General features: G+C 44.6%; 1 protein-coding gene across 4 annotated transcripts in view; it reads right to left on the bottom strand.

Moving 5' to 3' along the window:
- Positions 1–20,002, bottom strand: part of si:dkeyp-120h9.1 (uncharacterized protein LOC566469 homolog) — a 121,143-nt gene that overhangs the window by 52,451 nt on the left and 48,690 nt on the right. For all 4 annotated transcript variants that reach the window (XM_038797026.1, XM_038797023.1, XM_038797025.1 and 1 more), the window contains one exon: positions 12,736–13,252. In XM_038797026.1, coding sequence (XP_038652954.1) covers positions 12,736–13,177 — 442 coding nt within the window. In that variant the 5' untranslated portion in view covers positions 13,178–13,252. The remainder of the gene's footprint in view (positions 1–12,735; positions 13,253–20,002) is intronic.

Genomic DNA, 20,002 nt, shown 5'->3' with positions numbered 1-20,002 from the left:
ACTAGTTGGTCTAATAACCTGCTGACTGTTTAGGCATTTATTTCCATGGCACTGAAGGCAGCTATTCCTTTAAAGGTTTTGTTGTGTACATGAAGGCTTAAACACAAAGATCGGTCCGGGTGAGGGATCAAAGAGTTTGAAGCATAAAGGTCCAATCAAAAGGGATTTGACCAAATTGAACCCTGCTTTCTTGCCAACTGTTACCCTGTTCCTTCTCAAGTTGAAGAATTTCTTTTCTCAAAGCTGATTTTGGCATAATTAATTGCATTAGGCCGCGTCATTTAAAAGTATCCACATCACATCCCCTATATCATAGATTCAGAATAAAACAAACTATCTAGTATTCCTGAAAAAAGGCAGTCATTGACTCTCATTCTCTTACATTTAAAAAGAAATGCAATTTGGTTTACAGGCGAGAAGTACTCATAGTACAGTTCAGTAGTTTTCATATGTAAAGCGGTTAATAATTAACACTCTCAAACTACCACACAATCTAATTTTTTTTAAATTAATTTAGGAGATGTGGACATTTCTGGCCAGGCCAGCATTTCTTGCCCATCTCAAATTGCCCTTCTGAAAGTGGTGGTGAGCTGCCTTCTTGAACCACTGCAGTCCCCGAGATGTAGGCACACCCACCCACTGTGCTGTTCGGGAGGGAGTTCCAGGATTTTGATCCAGCAACAGTTAAGCAACAGAGATATATTTCCAAGTCAGGATGGTGAGTGACTTGGAAAGTTGGGGGTTGCATGGAGAACCAGATTTCAACGATCTAATTCCCAATGAATACCAACATACCTTCCTGGAGCTGAATAATACCAAGAAAAGTGGCTGGAATTTTAGGACCTCCGAAACTTACATGGGTTAGCTATCAAAACTGCTTTTCGTATCAGTGGGTGAGGCGGCTGTGATGGAAACTGGTGTGACAAGGCCTCCAGAGGGATCTGCACCCTCATATCGGAATGGCTCCCATTCATTATTCCAGCAGAGGTCTCAGTGAAACAGACTACAGCAGTTGTAATACCTAGATTATCTGAGATGGGGAGAAGGAGGGAAGCCTATTATTCAAGGCTGCAGCATTAGTTGGCAGTTTAGTGAGTCAATTCTTAACTCAGTTCAGAGGGAGGAGTGGGAGGTCGTTTTTAGCTTCCACATGTGGAAATAGAACAGAGTTTGCAGAATGTTTGCAGTCTGGAAAATTGGGAGGTGCAATGTTCTCCAACCAACAGGCAAGACCCCCTCAACCAACATCACTAACACAGATTATTTGGTCTTTATCTCATTGCTGCCTCTGGCACCTTGGCTGCTATGGTTCCCGACATTTACACAAATTGGCTGCTATATTTCTCTACATTACAATATTGGTTACACTTCAAAAGTACTTGGCATTACATTTTAAATAATGACTTATCTAAAATATATATATTACTCTTGAATCCACCAGGATCATAAAATTACCAATAATCTTCTTATTGAAAGATTTAATGAAACTATTTAATGAGTAATAAAATTGTGGTGAACCATTGTGCACCTGTATTAGGGGATGTACGGTAGGACCTGCACTGACTGTAATAAATTGATGCCCGATCAATTGCACGAAAGACTCAGATTGGTACAACTGTGGCTTTATTAGTCAGATGCGTGGCCTCCTACCGCAGCTGGCGAAATGGCTGATCAGGAGGAGGTCACGCATATTTATACGGCTCCTTGTGGGCGGAGCTAGCCGGCAGGGGCTACCGGCGAACCTGTAGTGCAGGTCCTACCGTACATCCCATAATACAGGTGCACAGTGGTTCACCACACAAATAATAAACTGTGAATCCTTTTACTCAACGCTAAACTAACAATAAAGAATTAAAGTACAATACAGATAACTCTATAACTATACACTATTATAACAACTAGTTCTAACTTCTCTCACTCTAGCTATTCTATGTTTTGCTTCTTCGCTGTTCTGAATCACATCATCTGCATCATCTGACTTAGAAAAGGCGGAAAACCAGTTCTTATAGTATCTGACTGTGAGCCATCTAGTGTTCAAATGACTGTACTACATTTACATTCATTGATCATGTATATTGATATCTGAATATCACTACACTTGGTGGGTTGGATAGTGCCTTGGGATGTCCTTGGCTCTGGAAATACACTTTATAAAGTAGTCACATGCAATGACCAAATCCTCGGGCAGTATTTGTTTTGAAAGAGGAATAAATTGGATTTCCTTTGCATTTCTTTATCCATCGTGTGTGATGTTTCATTATCAATTTCAAAGAGTTTTTCCTGGACATTATGCACAAAGAAAAATACATAACTCTTCACATATCCTGAATCTAATCATTGTTAACTCATCAAATGTATATTAAAAGGAAAACATTTAGAGTGTTTGTGCTCTTGTCTTGTGTTATGTATTGTAACCAGTACCCTTCTGTATATTATGTCACATGATTATGTGGTGACATCACCAAGCACCAAGGAAACTCTAGGCATCCTAGAAAGTCTGCCTATCATGTTAGAGCTGAATGTTAATTTCACAGATGTGGAGGTTAGCAAAGCTATTAACTTGCACGCCGTGGGCAAAGCTCCAGAGTCTGATGCAATACTGACTGAATTCATCAAGCAGAGAAAACCAACACCCTGCAGCATCGGCATGAACCTCTTCAATGCTGCTGGAGGAATAGAGCAGTGCCCCAGTATATGAATAATGCAAAGACCGTGACCCTGTATGCAGGAGATACAGTGCGTCATGGTATTGTCATTGGAGGAAGAATGCCATGGGGACGAAGGTTCAAATCCCAACACGGCAGCTGGTGGAATATAAATTAAATTGATATTTTTAATCTGGGATCTAAAGTCAGGTTCGGACTGGGATTTTCTGGCCCGAGCGCGGTGGATCTCACTCAGTGAGCCAACCAAATGTCCACTGATTTTGGGGGCATTGGAATATCCCACCAGTGGGCAGGGCCGGAAAATCCCACCCTTAGCAATGGTGCAATGTTATAGAAATCCACCTAGTTCACTAATGTCTTTTTCGGGAAGGAAATTTGCCATCCTTACCTGGTCTGGCTTACACATGGCTCCAAACCCACAACAGTGTGGTTGACTCTTAACTACCCCCTGAAATGGCCGAGCAAGCCACTCCGTTCAAGGACAATTACGGGTGGTCTTGTCAGCAATGCCCGGATCTCATGACAGAATTTTTTTAAAAGGGCAACTGCAGCAATTGCAACAACTATTGCTGCATCGCTTCTCAGCCTTTTGGCTAAGATCGAGCGTGAGGTCAGGTGTAATGCCTGGATCTGGTATGTCTCTCTTGTGGGGACCATGAATTGGATTCAGTTTGACTTGGATTTTGGAGCAGGCAGGGAGATGGATTAGGGGTTTGCTCCTATCCACTCTGAGCTTTGGCTTTGTAACTCTGATGTGGAGATGCCGGCGTTGGACTGGGGTGAGCACAGTAAGAAGTCTTACACCAGGTTAAAGTCCAACATTTTTGTTTCAAAACACCAGCTTTCGGAGCACTGATCCTTGCTCAGGTGATCCTGCTCACCTGAGCAAGGATCAGTGCTCCGAAAGCTAATGTTTGAAACAAACATGTTGGACTTTAACCTGGCGTTGTAAGACTTCTTACTTTGTAACTCTGATAATGGAATGAATAAAAACTATCAAGGCATCGCCCTGCTGAGCTCTGTGGGAAAAGTAATTGCCTAGATTGCATCCATCAGGTTGCAGGTGTTGGCTGAATGCATCATACCAAATTCCAGTGTGGTTTCAGAACTGAAGATCTACAGTTGACATGATCATTTTGGTCCATCAGTGCCCTGACAAGGGAGATCACTGTATATTGCCTTCCTCCAATGCATTCGACCAAGAGAGCAGAGGTGATTTAATTATGGAGCTGGACAAAATGAGCTGTCCTTGACATAACATCATGATGGGGAAGGTCAAATCTGACAGGGCAACAAAGGAAATCTTTGCGATCCGCAGTGGAGTCAAAAAGGGTTGTGTTCTGGCACCGACACTCTTTGGCATATTCTTCTTTTTTTTTGCTGTCAAGTGCCTTCAGGCCATCTGTAGAAGGTGTCTACTGACAGAAACCTGTTCAGCCTTGCTCACCTGCAATCCAAGGAAAAGGCGAGTCAAGCCCGCAGCAGTTGCTCTACCAATATCCCCATCCTGAATGATGGAAGAGCCCAGCACATCAGTGTAAAAAGCAAGGCTAAACATTCTCAACAATCTTCATCCAGAAGTGCAAAGTGGATGGTCCATATCAGTCTCCTCCAGAAGTCCCCAGCATCACAGACGCCAGTCTTCAGTCAATTCGATTCACTCCGAGTAATATCAAGAAATGGCTGAAGGCACTGATTACCGCTAAGGTTACGGATCCTGACAATATTCCAGCAATAGTACTGATAACGTGTGCTCCAGAAAGTGCCACACCCCAGGCCAAGCTATTCCAGTACAGCTACAACACTGTCATCTACACGGTGATGTGGAAAATTAACCAGGTTATGTCCAGTACACAAAAAGCAGGGCAAATTCAATCCAGCCAATTACCACCCTATCAGTCTACTCTCAATCAGCAGTAAAGTAATGGAAGGGGTCATCAGCAGTGCCATCAAGTAGCACTTAGTTAGCCATAACTAAGAGGTTGGAGAGGTAGGCTGCAAGGGTTGGGCACACTGGATATGTGGAGCTTGTTCAAGGAACAGCCATTGCATGTTCTTGATAAGTACGTACCAGTCAGGCAGGGAGGAAGGGGTCGAGCGAGGGAACCGTGGTTTACCAAAGAAGTGGAATCTCTTGTTAAGAGGAAGAAGGAGGCCTATGTGAAGATGAGGCATGAAGTTTCAGTTGGGGCGCTTGATAGTTACAAGGAAGCGAGGAAGGATCTAAAGAGAGAGCTGAGACGAGCAAGGAGGGGACATGAGAAGTCTTTGGCAGGTAGGATCAAGGAAAACCCAAAAGCTTTCTATAGGTATGTAAGGAATAAAAGAATGACTAGGGTAAGAGTAGGGCCAGTCAAGGACAGTGGTGGGAAGTTGTGTGTGGAGGCTGAGGAGATAAGCGAGATACTAAATGAATACTTTTCGTCAGTATTCACTCAAGAAAAAGATAATATTGTGGAGGAGAATGCTGAGACCCAGGCTATTAGAATAGATGGCATTGAGGTGCGTAGGGAAGAAGTGTTGGCAATTCTGGACAAGGTGAAAATAGATAAGTCGCCGGGGCCGGATGGGATTTATCCTAGGATTCTCTGGGAAGCCAGGGAAGAGATTGCTGAGCCTTTGGCTTTGATTTTTAGGTCATCATTGGCTACAGGAATAGTGCCAGAGGACTGGAGGATAGCAAATGTGGTCCCTTTGTTCAAGAAGGGGAGTAGAGATAACCCCGGTAACTATAGGCCGGTGAGCCTAACGTCTGTGGTGGGTAAGGTCTTGGAGAGGATTATAAAAGATACGATTTATAATCATCTAGATAGGGATAATATGATTAGGGATAGTCAGCATGGTTTTGTGAAGGGTAGGTCATGCCTCACAAACCTTATCGAGTTCTTTGAGAAGGTGACTGAACAGGTAGACGAGGGTAGAGCAGTTGATGTGGTGTATATGGATTTCAGTAAAGCATTTGATAAGGTTCCCCACGGTCGGCTATTGCAGAAGATACGGAGGCTGGGGATTGAGGGTGATTTAGAGATGTGGATCAGAAATTGGCTAGTTGAAAGAAGACAGAGAGTGGTAGTTGATGGGAAATGTTCAGAATGGAGTTCAGTTACGAGTGGCGTACCACAAGGATCTGTTCTGGGGCCGTTGCTGTTTGTCATTTTTATAAATGACCTAGAGGAGGGCGCAGAAGGATGGGTGAGTAAATTTGCAGACGACACTAAAGTCGGTGGAGTTGTAGACAGTGCGGAAGGATGTTGCAGGTTACAGAGGGACATAGATAAGCTGCAGAGCTGGGCTGAGAGGTGGCAAATGGAGTTTAATGTGGAGAAGTGTGAGGTGATTCACTTTGGAAAGAATAACAGGAATGCGGAATATTTGGCTAATGGTAAAATTCTTGGCAGTGTGGATGAGCAGAGGGATCTCGGTGTCCATGTACATAGATCCCTGAAAGTTGCCACCCAGGTTGATAGGGTTGTGAAGAAGGCCTATGGTGTGTTGACCTTTATTGGTAGAGGGATTGAGTTCCGGAGCCATGAGGTCATGTTGCAGTTGTACAAAACTCTAGTACGGCCGCATTTGGAGTATTGCGTACAGTTCTGGTCGCCTCATTATAGGAAGGACGTGGAAGCTTTGGAACGGGTGCAGAGGAGATTTACCAGGATGTTGCCTGGTATGGAGGGAAAATCTTATGAGGAAAGGCTGATGGACTTGAGGTTGTTTTCGTTAGAGAGAAGAAGGTTAAGAGGTGACTTAATAGAGGCATACAAAATGATCAGAGGGTTAGATAGGGTGGACAGCGAGAGCCTTCTCCCGCGGATGGAGGTGGCTAGCACGAGGGGACATAGCCTTAAATTGAGGGGAGATAGATATAGGACAGAGGTCAGAGGTGGGTTTTTTACGCAAAGAGTGGTGAGGCCGTGGAATGCCCTACCTGCAACAGTAGTGAACACGCCAACATTGAGGGCATTTAAAAATTTATTGGATAAACATATGGATGATAAGGGCATAGTGTAGGTTAGATGGCCTTTAGTTTTTTTTCCATGTCGGTGCAACATCGAGGGCCGAAGGGCCTGCACTGCGCTGTATCGTTTTATGTTCTATGACGTGCTCATTGGGTTCCACCAGCACCTGACCTCATTACAACCTGGGTTCAAACATGGACAAAAAAGCTGAACATCGGAGGTGAGATGAGAGTGACTGCCCTTGAGATCAAGGCAGCATTCAATTGAGTATGGCACCAAGGAGCCCAAGCAAAACTGGAGTCAATGGGAATCAGGGAGGAAACTCTCCACTGGTTGGAGACATATCTAGCACAAAGGATGATGGTTGTGGTTGTTGGAGGTCAGTCATCTCAGTCCTGGGACATCACTGCAGGAATTCTTCAGGGTCATGTCCTAGACCCAACCATCTTCAGCTACTTCATCAATGACCTTCCTTCCTGCATGAAGGCAGATTTGGGGATGTTCACTGATGATTGCACAATTGTTCAGCACCACCCGCATGCCTCAGATACTTAAACAGTCCACTGCAAAACAGAAATAACTGGACAATATTGAGGTTTAGGTTGACAACTGGCAAGTAACATTTGCACCAATCAAGTGCCTGGCAATGACCTTCCCCAATAAGAGAGAATCAAACCATTGCCCCTTGACATTCAGTGACATTAACATCACTGAATTTCCTATTATTAACATCCTGGGGTTTAATCATTGACCAGAAATGAACTGGACTAGCCATATAAATTTTGTGGTTACAAGAGCAGGTCAAAGGCTAGGAATCCTGCAGTGGGTAACTCACCACAACACTATAGAACCGTAGAAAGGTTACAGCACAGAAGGAGGCAATTCGGCCCATCTTGTCCATGCCAGCTCGAGGACACCCAGGTGTCCTTTCTAATCCAATCTTCCTGCATCTGGTCTATAGCCCTGTAGCTTACAGCATTTAAGATGCAGGTCCATGTACTTTTTCAAAGTGTTTTGGGCTTTGCCTCCACCACCACCTCAGACAGAGAATTCAAGACACCCTCTGCATAAAAAGGTTCTTCCTCATGTTCTACACCTTCTGCCACTAACCTTGAATCTGTGTCACCTGGTTCAAGAATTCTCCACCAAGGGAATCAATTTTATCCTGTCCACTATCTCTTCCCCTCACAACTTTATACACCTCATTTAAGTCACCCCTCCGCGGTTTTTGTTCCAAGGAAATAACCCCAACCTATCCAATCTCCCTAATAGTTACAGTTTTCTAGCCCTGGCAGTATACTTGTAAACCTCCTCTGCACTCTCTCCAGAGCAATTATGTCCCTCCTGTAATGGTGACCAGGACTGCACACAATACTCCAGTTGTGGCCTCACTGATCAGCGGGCGGGCCTGTGCCGTGGGGGCACTCTTAGCCGGTGCGGAGAAGAACCCTCCTGCGCATGCACTGGGATGTTGCCAGCACACACTGGTGCTCTCGCGCATGCGCCAAATCGTGCTGCCCGGTGAAGGCCCTTCGGCGCCGGTTGGCGTGGTGCGACGCCAAACACTCCAGCGCCGGCCTAGCCCTTGAAGGTGCAGAGGATTCCACACCTTCGGGGCCGCCCGACGCCGGAGTGGTTCACGCCACTCCTCGGCGCCGGAGTGGCCCACACCGCTGGTTCGCCGAGAATCCTGCCCTAAGGGTCCCAGCACCGAGCCCTGTGGCACTTGAAACAACTTTCCATTTGCAAGGGCATCCATTGACCATTACCCTTTGTTCCCTGTTACTAAGTCAACTTTTTATCCAGTTTGCCGCATTACCCTTAGGATTTTACTTTTTTGACCAGTCTGCCATGTGGGACCTTGTCAAACGCCTTGCTGAAATCCACGTACGCAACCTCCACTGCACTACCGTCATCAATCCCTCTGGTTACTCCCTCAAAGAATTCAATGAAATTCGTGAGGCATGACATTCATTTAACAAATCAATGCTGACTATCCTTGACTAATACATGCCTTTCTATGTGACAGTTAATCCTATCTTTCAGGTTTGATTCTACTAATTTGAACCACTATATCTGCAACATCCCTTTCCTTTGTAAACACGGAGACAAACTATTAATTTAAAACCCTTGCCACAGCCTCTAAATCTACGCACAAGTTCCCTTCTTCATCTCTGATAGGTCCCACGTTTTCCTTAACTATCCTTTTACCATTAATATATTGGTAAAACATCTTTGGGTTTTCTTTAATTTTACTTGATAATGTTTTTTCATGCCCACTCTTTGATTTCCTTATTTCCTTTTTTAATTCATCCCTGTACTTCCTATGCTCGTCTCGGCTATCTGCAGTGCTTAGTTCTTTGTGTCCATTGCACACTTTCCTTTTCAGTCTGATCTTCTCCTGTATTCCTCGAGACAACCTCCTGACTCCCCAAAGCCTGTGCATCACAAAGAAGGCACAATCAAATTGAATTTGATTTAATGTCGCGTGTACCGAGGTACAGTGAAAAATATTGTTCCGTGTACAGTCCAGACAGATCATTCCATACATGAAAACACATAGGACATGCATAAATGCACAATGTAAATACATAGGCTCAAGCATCAAGTGAGCATACGAAGTGTAGTGTGATTCAGTAGAGAAGATGTGTGAAGAAATCAGTTCAGTCCATAAGGGGTCATTCAGGGTCTGGTAACAGCAAGGAAGAAGCTGTTTTTGAACCTCTTAGTCAGTGATCTCAGACTTTTGTATCTCCTGCCCTGGAAGAAGTTGGAAGAGAGAATAACCCGGATGCAGCCAGATAGAGTGCTTTCTGTGGTGCATCTGTAAAAATTGGTAAGAGTCGATGTCGACATGCCAAATTTCCTTAGATTCCCGACCAAATATAGGCGCTGTTGTGTTTTCTTGGTTGGCGAGTTGACGTGGATGGATCAAGATCTGCACACATAGGAATTTGAAGCTGTCAACCATCTCAACCTCGGCACCATTGATGCAGGCAAGAGGTGTATATGATACTCTGACTCATCATTGCTCGAGATCCGACCCACTACAGTCGTGTCATCAGCAAACTTGTAAATGGAGTTGGAGCCGAATTCTGCCACACAGTCGGGTGTGTACAGGGAGTATGGTAGGGGCTAAGTACACAGCCTTGTGGGGCCCTGGTATTGAGGACTATCATAGAGGAGATGTTATTGTTTATCCTTATTGATTGTGGTCTATGGGTCAGGAGGTCGAGAATCCAGTTACAGAGGGAGGAGCCAAGTCCTCGGTTTTGGAGTTTTGAAATGAGCTTCACTGGGATTATGGTGTTGAAGGCGGAGTTGTCGTCAATTAATAGCAGCCTGACGTTGTCGATATTCTCCAGGGATGAGTGTAGTGCCAGGGAGATGGCGTCTGCTGCGGTATGCGAATTGCAGTGGATCAAGGCATTCTGGCAGTATGGAGTTGATGTGTTTCATGACCAACAAGAGTGTGATGGAATTCTATCCACTTGCCTAAATGGTTGCAGCTCCAACACCACCCAAAAACTTGACACAATCCAGGAAAAAGCAGCCCATTCGATTGGCACCCCGTCCACAAATATTCACTCCCTCACCACCGTGTACAGTGGCTACATTATGTACCATCTCCAAGATGCATTGCAGGAACTCACCAAAGCGCCTTAGACAGTACCTTCCAAACACATGACCATGACCATCTAGAAGGACAAGGGTAGCAGATACCTGGAAACTCAACCACCTTGGAAGTTCCCTCCAAGTCACTTACCATCCTGAATTGGAAATATATTGGCGTTTCTTCACTGTTACTGGGTCAAAATCCCAGAACTCACTCCCTAACAGTGCTGTGGGTGTACCAACACCACATGGACTGCAACAGTTCAAGAAGGCAGCTCCAACACCTTCTCAAGGGCAATTAGGGGTGGGCAACAAATGCTAGCCTAGCTCGCAATGTCCACATCCCCTAAAAGTGAAATTTTAAAAACCCCAACGCTGCCACACCAGCATTCCATAGGGAGGAACGCCTACAGCATAAATGGGAAGACTCTCTCATGCCTGCAAAGAGTTTGGTTCAGACTACCAGTGCTGACAATGTGACACTGAGGATTGTTGATAGCTTCACATATCTCGACATCACAATCAACAGCAATCTTGTCACTTGATGCTGACACACATCCCAAAAGCTGCAGTCCAAGCTACGCAAGTGAGTGTGGAACAACAGCAACCGGACTGTGAACACCAAACCAAGAATCTACCAATGGCTTTGACAAAGAGTCATCGGACTTGAAACGTTAGCTCGTTTCTCTCCCTACAGATGCTGCCAGACTTGCCAGAGATTTTCCAGCATTTTCCCTTTCGTTTCAGATTCCAGCATCTGCAGTAATTTGCTTTTAATCTACCAAGCCTGTGCCTTTACCATACATCTGGAAAAAAACTGCCAGGCAGAAGAAAAGGCTGAACAGTTTCCATCTTTACTATCTTAAGACATACTCTCAGCACCACTTGGCAGGACAAGGTCACCAACTCAGAGGTCCTGAAGTATGCTAATTCCATCAGCATACACTCATTGCTAAGCCAACAGCATCCGTACTGGCTCAGCCATGTTCATCGGATGGATGGCGGCTGTATACCCAAAGACTTTCTGCACAGTGAATTGAGCACTCGGTCACAACCTCTTGGGCATCCATAACCTTTTCTGCAGGGATACCTGCAATGAGATAAGATAGCAGACATTGACACTCACAAATGAAAGACAGTCACTGAACCGGAATTTAAATGGACGAGCCGTATAAATACTGTGGTTACCAGAACAGGAATCTAGGAATCATGCGATGGTTAACTCACCTCCTGGCTACCCAAAACCTGTCCACCATCTACAAGGCACAAGTAAGGAGTGTGATGGAATTCTCTCCACTTCAATAGATGAGTGCCAGGTCAAACAACACAAGAATCTCGACACCATCCAGGTCAAAGCAGCCCACTCGATTGCTCCTCCTTCCACAAACATTCACCCCCTCCACCAGTGGCAGCTGTATGTACCATCTCGAAGATGCACTACAGGAACTCACCAAGGCTCCTGAGGCAGCACCTTCCAAACTCACGATCTCTACCAAGTAACAGGACAAGGACAGCAGATACATGAGAACACCACCACCTGGAAGTTTCCCTCGAAGTCACCATCCTGACTTGAAAATATATCGCCATTTCTTCACGGTCGTTGGGCTAAAATCCTTTAATTCCTTCCCCTACAGCTCCTTGGGGATGGCAGTGGTTCAAAAAGACAGCCCCCCATCATCTTTTCAATTAAGGATAGGCAATAGATGCTGACCTAGCCAGTGAACCCCACATCCCATAAATGAACTTTAAAAAATTAACTAACGATGCCCTTGACCTCGGGAAAGGCGAACAGAAACAAATAGCTCAGCTGTCCAAGAAAATTGGTTGGAGAAAACAGAGGCCACTGAATCACATGCTATCAGCCCACTGTGTTACTTGTAGCAGAGACTGCCATGCTAGAGTAGGGCTCTCGAGCCACACCAAGCGGTGCTTAACACAGTGACCTGTGTTGTCGTACTGGACAGAAGGTTGCCATGGATGCAATAGTCTTTTGAAGCTTTACTACAATATTTATTCAAACTCTGACATTGAAAAAAATTCTCATTTATAAATTTTTAATCTTGATATTTTGATCCCCACCTCCTATATAATCTTGGGAGAGGTAGCGAGATTTTACGACCTGATGCAATGTATGTTACTTTGCAAAATGTAATTTAGTGACAAGTTCATTTTTATTTAGAGTGTGACCATTTAAAAATAAATTATTTCTTGTTGCCCTTGTCACAATCATTTTTATAATGTAATAGATTATGAGGTCAATTCAGAGGGCACAAAGAAATAACAATGCCAAATGTGGAACATGAAATGCTAGTGTCTACAGAGCAGACATGGTATAGGAGGCACTCACCTCCTGAAGAACATGAGCAAATGATGCAGCAATGCAATTCAGCAGGCCTAATGGTCATTCCTTCCCCCCAACCCCCACCATCATGCCATCTCACAAGTATTGAATCAGTTTCACAACATCATGCATTGATTCAGTCGGTGTTCCTCACCTATGCAAAAGGCAGCTAACAATCGCACAGCAGAATAAGGTGGCTCGCAGGAAGGAAAGAATGGTTGAATCAGATAATTGGCAAATGTTATGGCGATGACAGCTTGACATGCCGGTTCAACAATCAGCAAAGATGTCCAGAGACGCAGAAATGCCAAAAAACCGCCGAAGGACTCCAGTATGTAGGCATAGCTCGCTCCAGATTTCTTTATAGTTGTTCCAAGTTCTGCATAGCATAGTGCTCCAAACACAGAGAATACCCCTCCAATTGCCCAGATAATCAATGAAAGGCCGTAGGATCCACTGAATATCAGAACTCCTTTGGGAGAAACAAAGATGCCCGATCCAATCATATTTCCAACAATCAGGCAAATTCCCTGCAACAAGGAGATATCTTTCTTAAGTCTCAGGCCATCAGTGGCAGGTTTGGAATCAACCTCCATGTTGTCACAAAATAATGGACCAATTCAATCCGGCAATATCAGACTATGTTTGAACTGAAGACATGCCTTTGGAATCTGTACGGGGGTGATAAAAAAAAAATTGTTAGGTTAAGTAACACACATTTTGAAATTAAACAAGGCTCAATGTTACTGATAAGCATTCACAATTCTCTCAGCCTGGCACAGCCACCATGGATGGAAAGGTCTTCTTTTGTGCATAAAACATGATGATTTTATGATCCAGCTCGGCTTCTTGAGTACTGGAACTTTTTCTCCCGACATTCTGACTCATGCTCATCTCGTAAAGTTCTACAGGCAGCCTCCAAGCTCTTTTGTGTCAAAATGGGAGGAGTCAATTGAATGGCTGTTGTTATGTGAGAGTACCTTTAAGAAATGAATGTTTAAGCAATGTACTTTTAAGAAATGGAGCAGCTCATATTACTGAAGTGATGTCAGAGGGTGGGGGGAGCTGAGCTCACTTCTGTTTTTGGTTTCAGTTTTGAGAAAAAGAGCTTGGGTGTGTCTGTGTTTTGCAGTGAGCTGGATCTGCTGTGATCTCTGCCATGAAAGACTATCTCTGAATCATTTGGGTGATTTAAACTCATAATAGTAATGTCTTTAACCTGATGTGTTTCTGTTAAAGGTGTTAACAACTGAAGGATTATTTAGTGTTGTATTATTTTCGGGGTTATCTTTGAAGTAAGGGGTGTTGAGTGATCCAATGTTTATTTAAAAGGTTAAGTTGAATTCATGGAATAAACATTGTTTTGTGTTTAAAAACCCACATGTCCATAATTGTAATACCACTCCTGGAGAACAAGCCGTGTGCTTCAAAAGCAACAATACATTAAAGGGGGAGGTTGGTTGAACTCCATGATACATTTTGGGGTTCTGAAAACGCCTCTCCGGTAACACTGTCTCCTGGTTTACAATTCAGTGCCAGTGGATTGTACCAGAATAAATACAGGCTGTCCAGTGTTCAATCTAGATCTTTTCATCAGCCAAAGAAAAGAAAGCAGGTCACGGCATTCAGGAGCTTTTCTAGCATTCTAGAGGCTTTTTCCAATAACTTCATTGCAATGTAAGCCTAATAAAGATTATTTTTTTAAAAAGGCGAAAAACATCTATTTTAATTTATTGCATTATCTTTGGAGCACAATGTAAAGCATTTCAGAGTTCCTCCAGAGCAGAGCAGTGATTCACAAATTGGATTCCACGGGACCCCTTCAGGGATTCCGTAGTAGGCCTGGCCGTTTAAAATTTCTTTTAAAAGCTCGTATTCCAGATTGACCCATTGAAGGTGGTTATCAGTAGCTAATAAATAGAGAAGCCAGCCTCTGACTGGATGAGACTGGAAATACTTTCATTTAATCTCTTCAGGGAAATGAGAGGCCAGAGCCACTAGGGCCGAGAGGGCTCAAGAAAAGGAGCGGGGGGCCCAAAAGCAGGAAGCGCATGCGTGAGGCGGGGTGACTGCCAAATAGTAATAATCTTTATTAGTATCTCAAGTAATCTTACAGTAACACTGCAAATGAAGATACTGTGAAAATCCCCTAGTTGCCACACTCCGGCGCCTGTTCGGGTACACAGAGGGAGAATTCAGAATGTCCAAATTACCTAACAGCGCGTCTTTCGTGACTTGTGGGAGGTAACTGGAGCACCCAGAAGAAACTCACGCAGACATGGGGAGAACGGACAGACTCCGGACAGACAGTGACCCAAGCCGGGAGTCAAACCGGGGACCCTGGCGCTGTGAAGCAACAATACTACCCACTGTGCTATTATCCGTCTGTGTTGTAACTATTCTATGATCCTTTGTTAATATGATGGCACACTGATGGAATCAACTATGTTAAGTTTTGTATTTGAGGACGTGTGTCTTTTGCTAAAAAGAGTGGAGGCAATTTAATAGATGTGACAGATTGAAAGCCAAATTGCCAGAGATGTCATTAAATTATTTTCTAAATTTAAAACAAGCATTGTGGCATTTACCCAGAGAGCGGTGAAACACCCACAAACTGGGTGTACCAATCTAATGTCAAATAGTAGAACCAACACCACTTTCAGCACCTCAATAGGACTAGTTCATGCTGCATTGATGTAAACGGAGATTGCGGCAAATAATGTCAGCACACGGTCGACAGCAGAAGCACCAAAGTGAAAGATTGCCACAAAATGCTGCCAATAGGATCAATCATACTCCTTTCAATTTTCTTTAAGCATGAATATCAACATGCAAGGATCCACGTGACATATAATGAGGTGTGTGCCCAGGATGGGGTGGAACATTTCTAGAATCCTTCTTACTCAAGTCTGATCATTCTGGGTAATGTTACCTTTGTGTAAAATCGAATTATACAATGAAGTTTGGTAATTTCATACTTTACCATTAAATTATCAGATAATAAGAATCAAGTCTACTGTACACTTCACTTTTGGCTCAACATCCCATGACCTCGTCTGCAGCAGTGACACAGGAGCTTTAGGAATAGTGTTAGAGAGACCCGAGAGAAATCCATGCACCGGGAACCCAGCAATGTGAATCTCATTTTTGGCCATCTATCAAAGCCTTATAATAATCGCTCAAATGTGAAAGATTCTTGAATGGTTGCCATTTGGTCGTCCTATAGAGCAAAAATAACAAATACCATGGCACAGAAAGGACGTCTTTCCCAGACCTGTCAACATGGATTTATTCAGTCCGGTTCCTGAATTATAGCACAGCAAGCTCGGGTCCTCAATACAGCCAATTAATTCTAATCATGTTCTTGGGTCAAAATTAATTACATTCACTTGCGTCATTATCCCTATTCGCCAGGCAGCACGGTGGCGCAGTGGTTAGCACCGCTGCCTCATGCCGTCGAGGACCCGGATTCGGTCCCAGCCCTGGGTCACTGTCCATGTGGAGTTTGCACATTCTCCCCGTGTCTGTGTGGGTCTCACCCCCACAATGATGTGCAGGATAGGTGGATTTGCCGCGCTAATTTGCCCCTTAATTGGAAAAACTATTTCAAAAAATGATCCTTTATTAGCTACAATTCAATCTTACATCTGTAACTATTGGACCCTTTCCAGTTGCAATTCTTTAAGGGGTGCTCACCTTGATTCTGACTGTTTTCTTACGTTATTAACCATTCCTTAATTCTGAGGCAACACTTTATTCATGCTGTTGTTAGATTTAAGACCAAAGGTTCAAATAAAAAAAATCACTCTACCATGCTGCATTTAAACAAATTGACCTAGTGTCAACTTTCATGGTTAGCTGACAGATTGTTAAACTGCTTTTTGAGCAGGCTAGGAATATTTAGAGTGTGCCAATGCTTATTTCAATAACATGATAAATACAACTGTGAATTGCTCCTTTTATGTTCTATTAAAATTAATCCAGACCGTTATCAAAGTGTCAAATGCTTTAGTTACATTGGACTTTTGGAGCCAAACAGTCAATTGCGTTTCCGACTGCTATTCATTTCTGCCCAGTCTCTTCTCCTGGAGTTTCGAAGCACGGAATTGGATGAACATTGGCCTGAATTGTCGCTCCCGGGTCGAGAGCGTAGAGTCAGCACAATTCCCAGCTCACAAACCTAACCCTGTTTAAAAAAAAAAATGCCCCAGAACTTCCAATTTTCATTTTGGAGCCGGGTGGAGGGTAAGTGAAAATGGGAGTTGTGATGGGCAACCCGAGAAAGGATTCGGTGGCTGCCAGGTACAGAGGTGGGCTGGGCAGAAAGCCCACTTGGTGCTCCAGCACTTTGTCGAAGATATATATTTTTTAAAAAAGCATTCCACCCCTCACTCCTCACATCCGACAAGGTGTCGCACAAAAGGCTGCTGTATAAGAAAAAGGCGCACGGCGTTAGGGGTAATGTATTAGCACAGAGAGAGAGAGGAGATTCACTGGGTTGATTCCGGAGTTGAGAGGAGAGACTAAATCAGGGGTGGGCAAACTTTTCCGTGCAAGGGCCACATTCAGAAATTCACAATTCACAAAGGGCCGCATAGTATATTAAGTAAAATAATTACTTCACCCGGTTATGATTCTGGGCGCCTCATATAGAACATAGAACAGTACAGCACAGAACAGGCCCTTTGGCCCTCGACGTTGTGCCGAGCAATGATCACCCTACTCAAGTCAACGTATCCACCCTATACCAGTAAGTAGCCCAACAGCCCCCCCCCCCCCCCATTAACCTTAAAAAAAAAATTTTTTTTTTTTTTTAAATTAAAAACAAAAAATTTTTTTTTTTTTTTTTAATGACTTGGTGGGCCGCAGAAATACCTTTGGCGGGCCGCATGCAACCCGCGGGCCGTAGTTTGCCCACCCCTGGACTAAATAGACTGGAACTTAGAATTTAGATTGGAATTTAGAAGAATGGGGGGGGGGAGGGGGGAGAGAGAGAGAGAGAGAATCTATAAAACTATGAAGGGAATAGATAGGGAGGTTGTTTCCACTAGTGGGTGAAACTCTAACTAGGGGGCACAGCCCCAAAATAAGGGGGAGCAGATTTAGGAATGAGTTAAGGTGGAGTTAAGGTGAATCTGGAATTTCCTGCCCAGTGAAGCAGCTAAGGCTACCTCATTAAAGGTTTTTATGGCAGAGGTAGATAGATTTTTGAACAGTAAAGGAATAAAAGGTTACAGTGAGCGGGTAGGTAAGTAAAGCTGAGTCCATAAAAAGATCAGCTTTGATCTTGTTGACTGGTAGAGCAGGCTCAAGTGACCGGGTGGCCTACTCCTGCTCCTAGTTCTTATGCTCTTATGCTCTATTCACACTTAGTTTCCATGCCCATCCAGACCAACTCATACCACTTCATGCCACTTCTACCCCCATCCACAAAGTCTTTTGTCGATTCTATGCCAAATTAGTGTCAACTCATTCCCCACCTACCATGCCAACTCACACAGCATCCAACATGTGCAGAATTCAGAATTACGAGATTACATAAAGTTCTGAAATGTTTAACATAAAATTCACTACATTTAACTTCATTTAATCCTTATCAAAACAGGCATCTGTATTCACAATCTCAACTCAAAAGAGTCCATAACCACTTGAAGAGGATAAACTGTGAACTGATGAGCGCCCCCACAGTGATAATGATAGATAGTGAAATCATTCATGTGACACTAATTCTGCAATAATAACCATCAGACATATGTCAAAGAGTGAAATAGCATGGAAAGTGTTGGCAACAGCACTATCTAGCGGCACTTACTCAGCAATAACCTGCACACGGGCTCTTACTTGGGAATCCACGGGGGCCATGCATGGCAACCTTGGTCCAAACATGGACAAAAGTGCTGAACGCCAGAGGTGAGGTGGAAGTGACTGCCCTTATCAGCAAGGCTGCATTTGAGTGAGGTTAGGTGGGGTTATGCGGTTATAGGGATCGAGCAGGGGACTTGGCCTACGTAGGGTGCTCTTTCGGAGGGTCAGTGAAGACTCGATGGGTCGAATGCCTCCTTCTGCACTGTAGGGATTCTTTGGATTCCATGAATCCTATCAACATCTCGGAGATTACCTTTGATCAGAAACTGAATCAAACCAGCCATATAAATATTGTGGCTACAAGAACAGGTCAGAGGTTGGGAATTCTGAGCTGAGTAACTCATTGCCTGTCCACCATCTATAAAGGCACAAGTCAGGAGTGTGATGGAACACTTTCCACTTGCCTGGATGAGGATAACTCCAACAACACTCAAGAAGCTTGACACCACCTGGACAAAGCGGCCCACTTGATGGAGACCCCATTAACTACCTTAAGCAGCCACTCCCTCCACCACTGACTCAGTGGCAGCAGTGTCTACCATCTACAAGATGCACTGCAACAACTCACAAAGACACATTTGTCAGTACCTTCCAAACCTGCTACCTCTACCACCCAGAAGGCCAAGGGCTACACACACATGGGAACACCACTATCTTTAAGTTCTCCTTCAGGTCACACACCATCCTAGCTTGGGAATATATTGCCATTGCTTCATTGTTGCATGGTCAAAATCTTGGAAATCCCTTCCAACAGCAGTGTGGGTGCTCCTACCACATGGTCTGCAGCAATTCCAGGCGGCAGCACACCACCACTCGCTTAAGGGCAATTAGGGATGGGCAATAAATGTTGGCCCAGCCAATTATGCACACTTCCCATGACTCCGAAAGGTGCCCCGGGACCATATCCAGAAGGATAGCTTACCTTTCCAAAGATCTTCGACAGTTTTAGACCCACCCCTGCAAGGTCTAAACTGCACAAGTTATGTTTCAGACCCCCCCCCCTCCCACCAGCCAAAATCAGATCTGACTAAGGCAGCTGCACCTTAACATGTGCAGGTTCCTCCATGAACTATGGATCTATACATTAGAACAATGGTTTTCGCCCACCTGTGAGAACTGTCCAAGTTCGCCATGAAATTTTGTATAGAGGTAAAGAAAACTAATGTAAAACATATTGGGCTGGATTCGCTGATTTTGAGACTAAGTGCTGACGCCGGTGTGGGAACGGTGGCATTTTACAACCGGGAAAACGGCGCAAAACGATCGCTGATCCTCTTTCTGGTGGGGCGCTAGCAGGCACACAGCGTGCAGTGCCCGGCTCCAGCTGCGGAGATGGCCGGGGAATTGCCAGGTCCATGGCCACGCATGTGCACGGCAGCGCCGGCTGTGCGCGGACCCGGCCTGCCAAATAGTGCCCCCCCCCCTTTGGCCCGCGGATCGCCCCTCCCCCCACCTCCCCCCCCCCCCCCTGACTGTGACGGCACTGGACTTAGCGCCACGCTGAGATCCCCAAAAAAAAAACTACACACGCCCCACTCGGTCGGGAACTCGGCCCA

The sequence above is a fragment of the Scyliorhinus canicula genome, chromosome 5 (genome assembly GCF_902713615.1).
Source record: "Scyliorhinus canicula chromosome 5, sScyCan1.1, whole genome shotgun sequence".
Taxonomy (NCBI): domain Eukaryota; kingdom Metazoa; phylum Chordata; class Chondrichthyes; order Carcharhiniformes; family Scyliorhinidae; genus Scyliorhinus; species Scyliorhinus canicula.
Note: the sequence above shows the minus strand (reverse complement) of the source record. Positions and strands in the feature narration are given on the sequence as shown.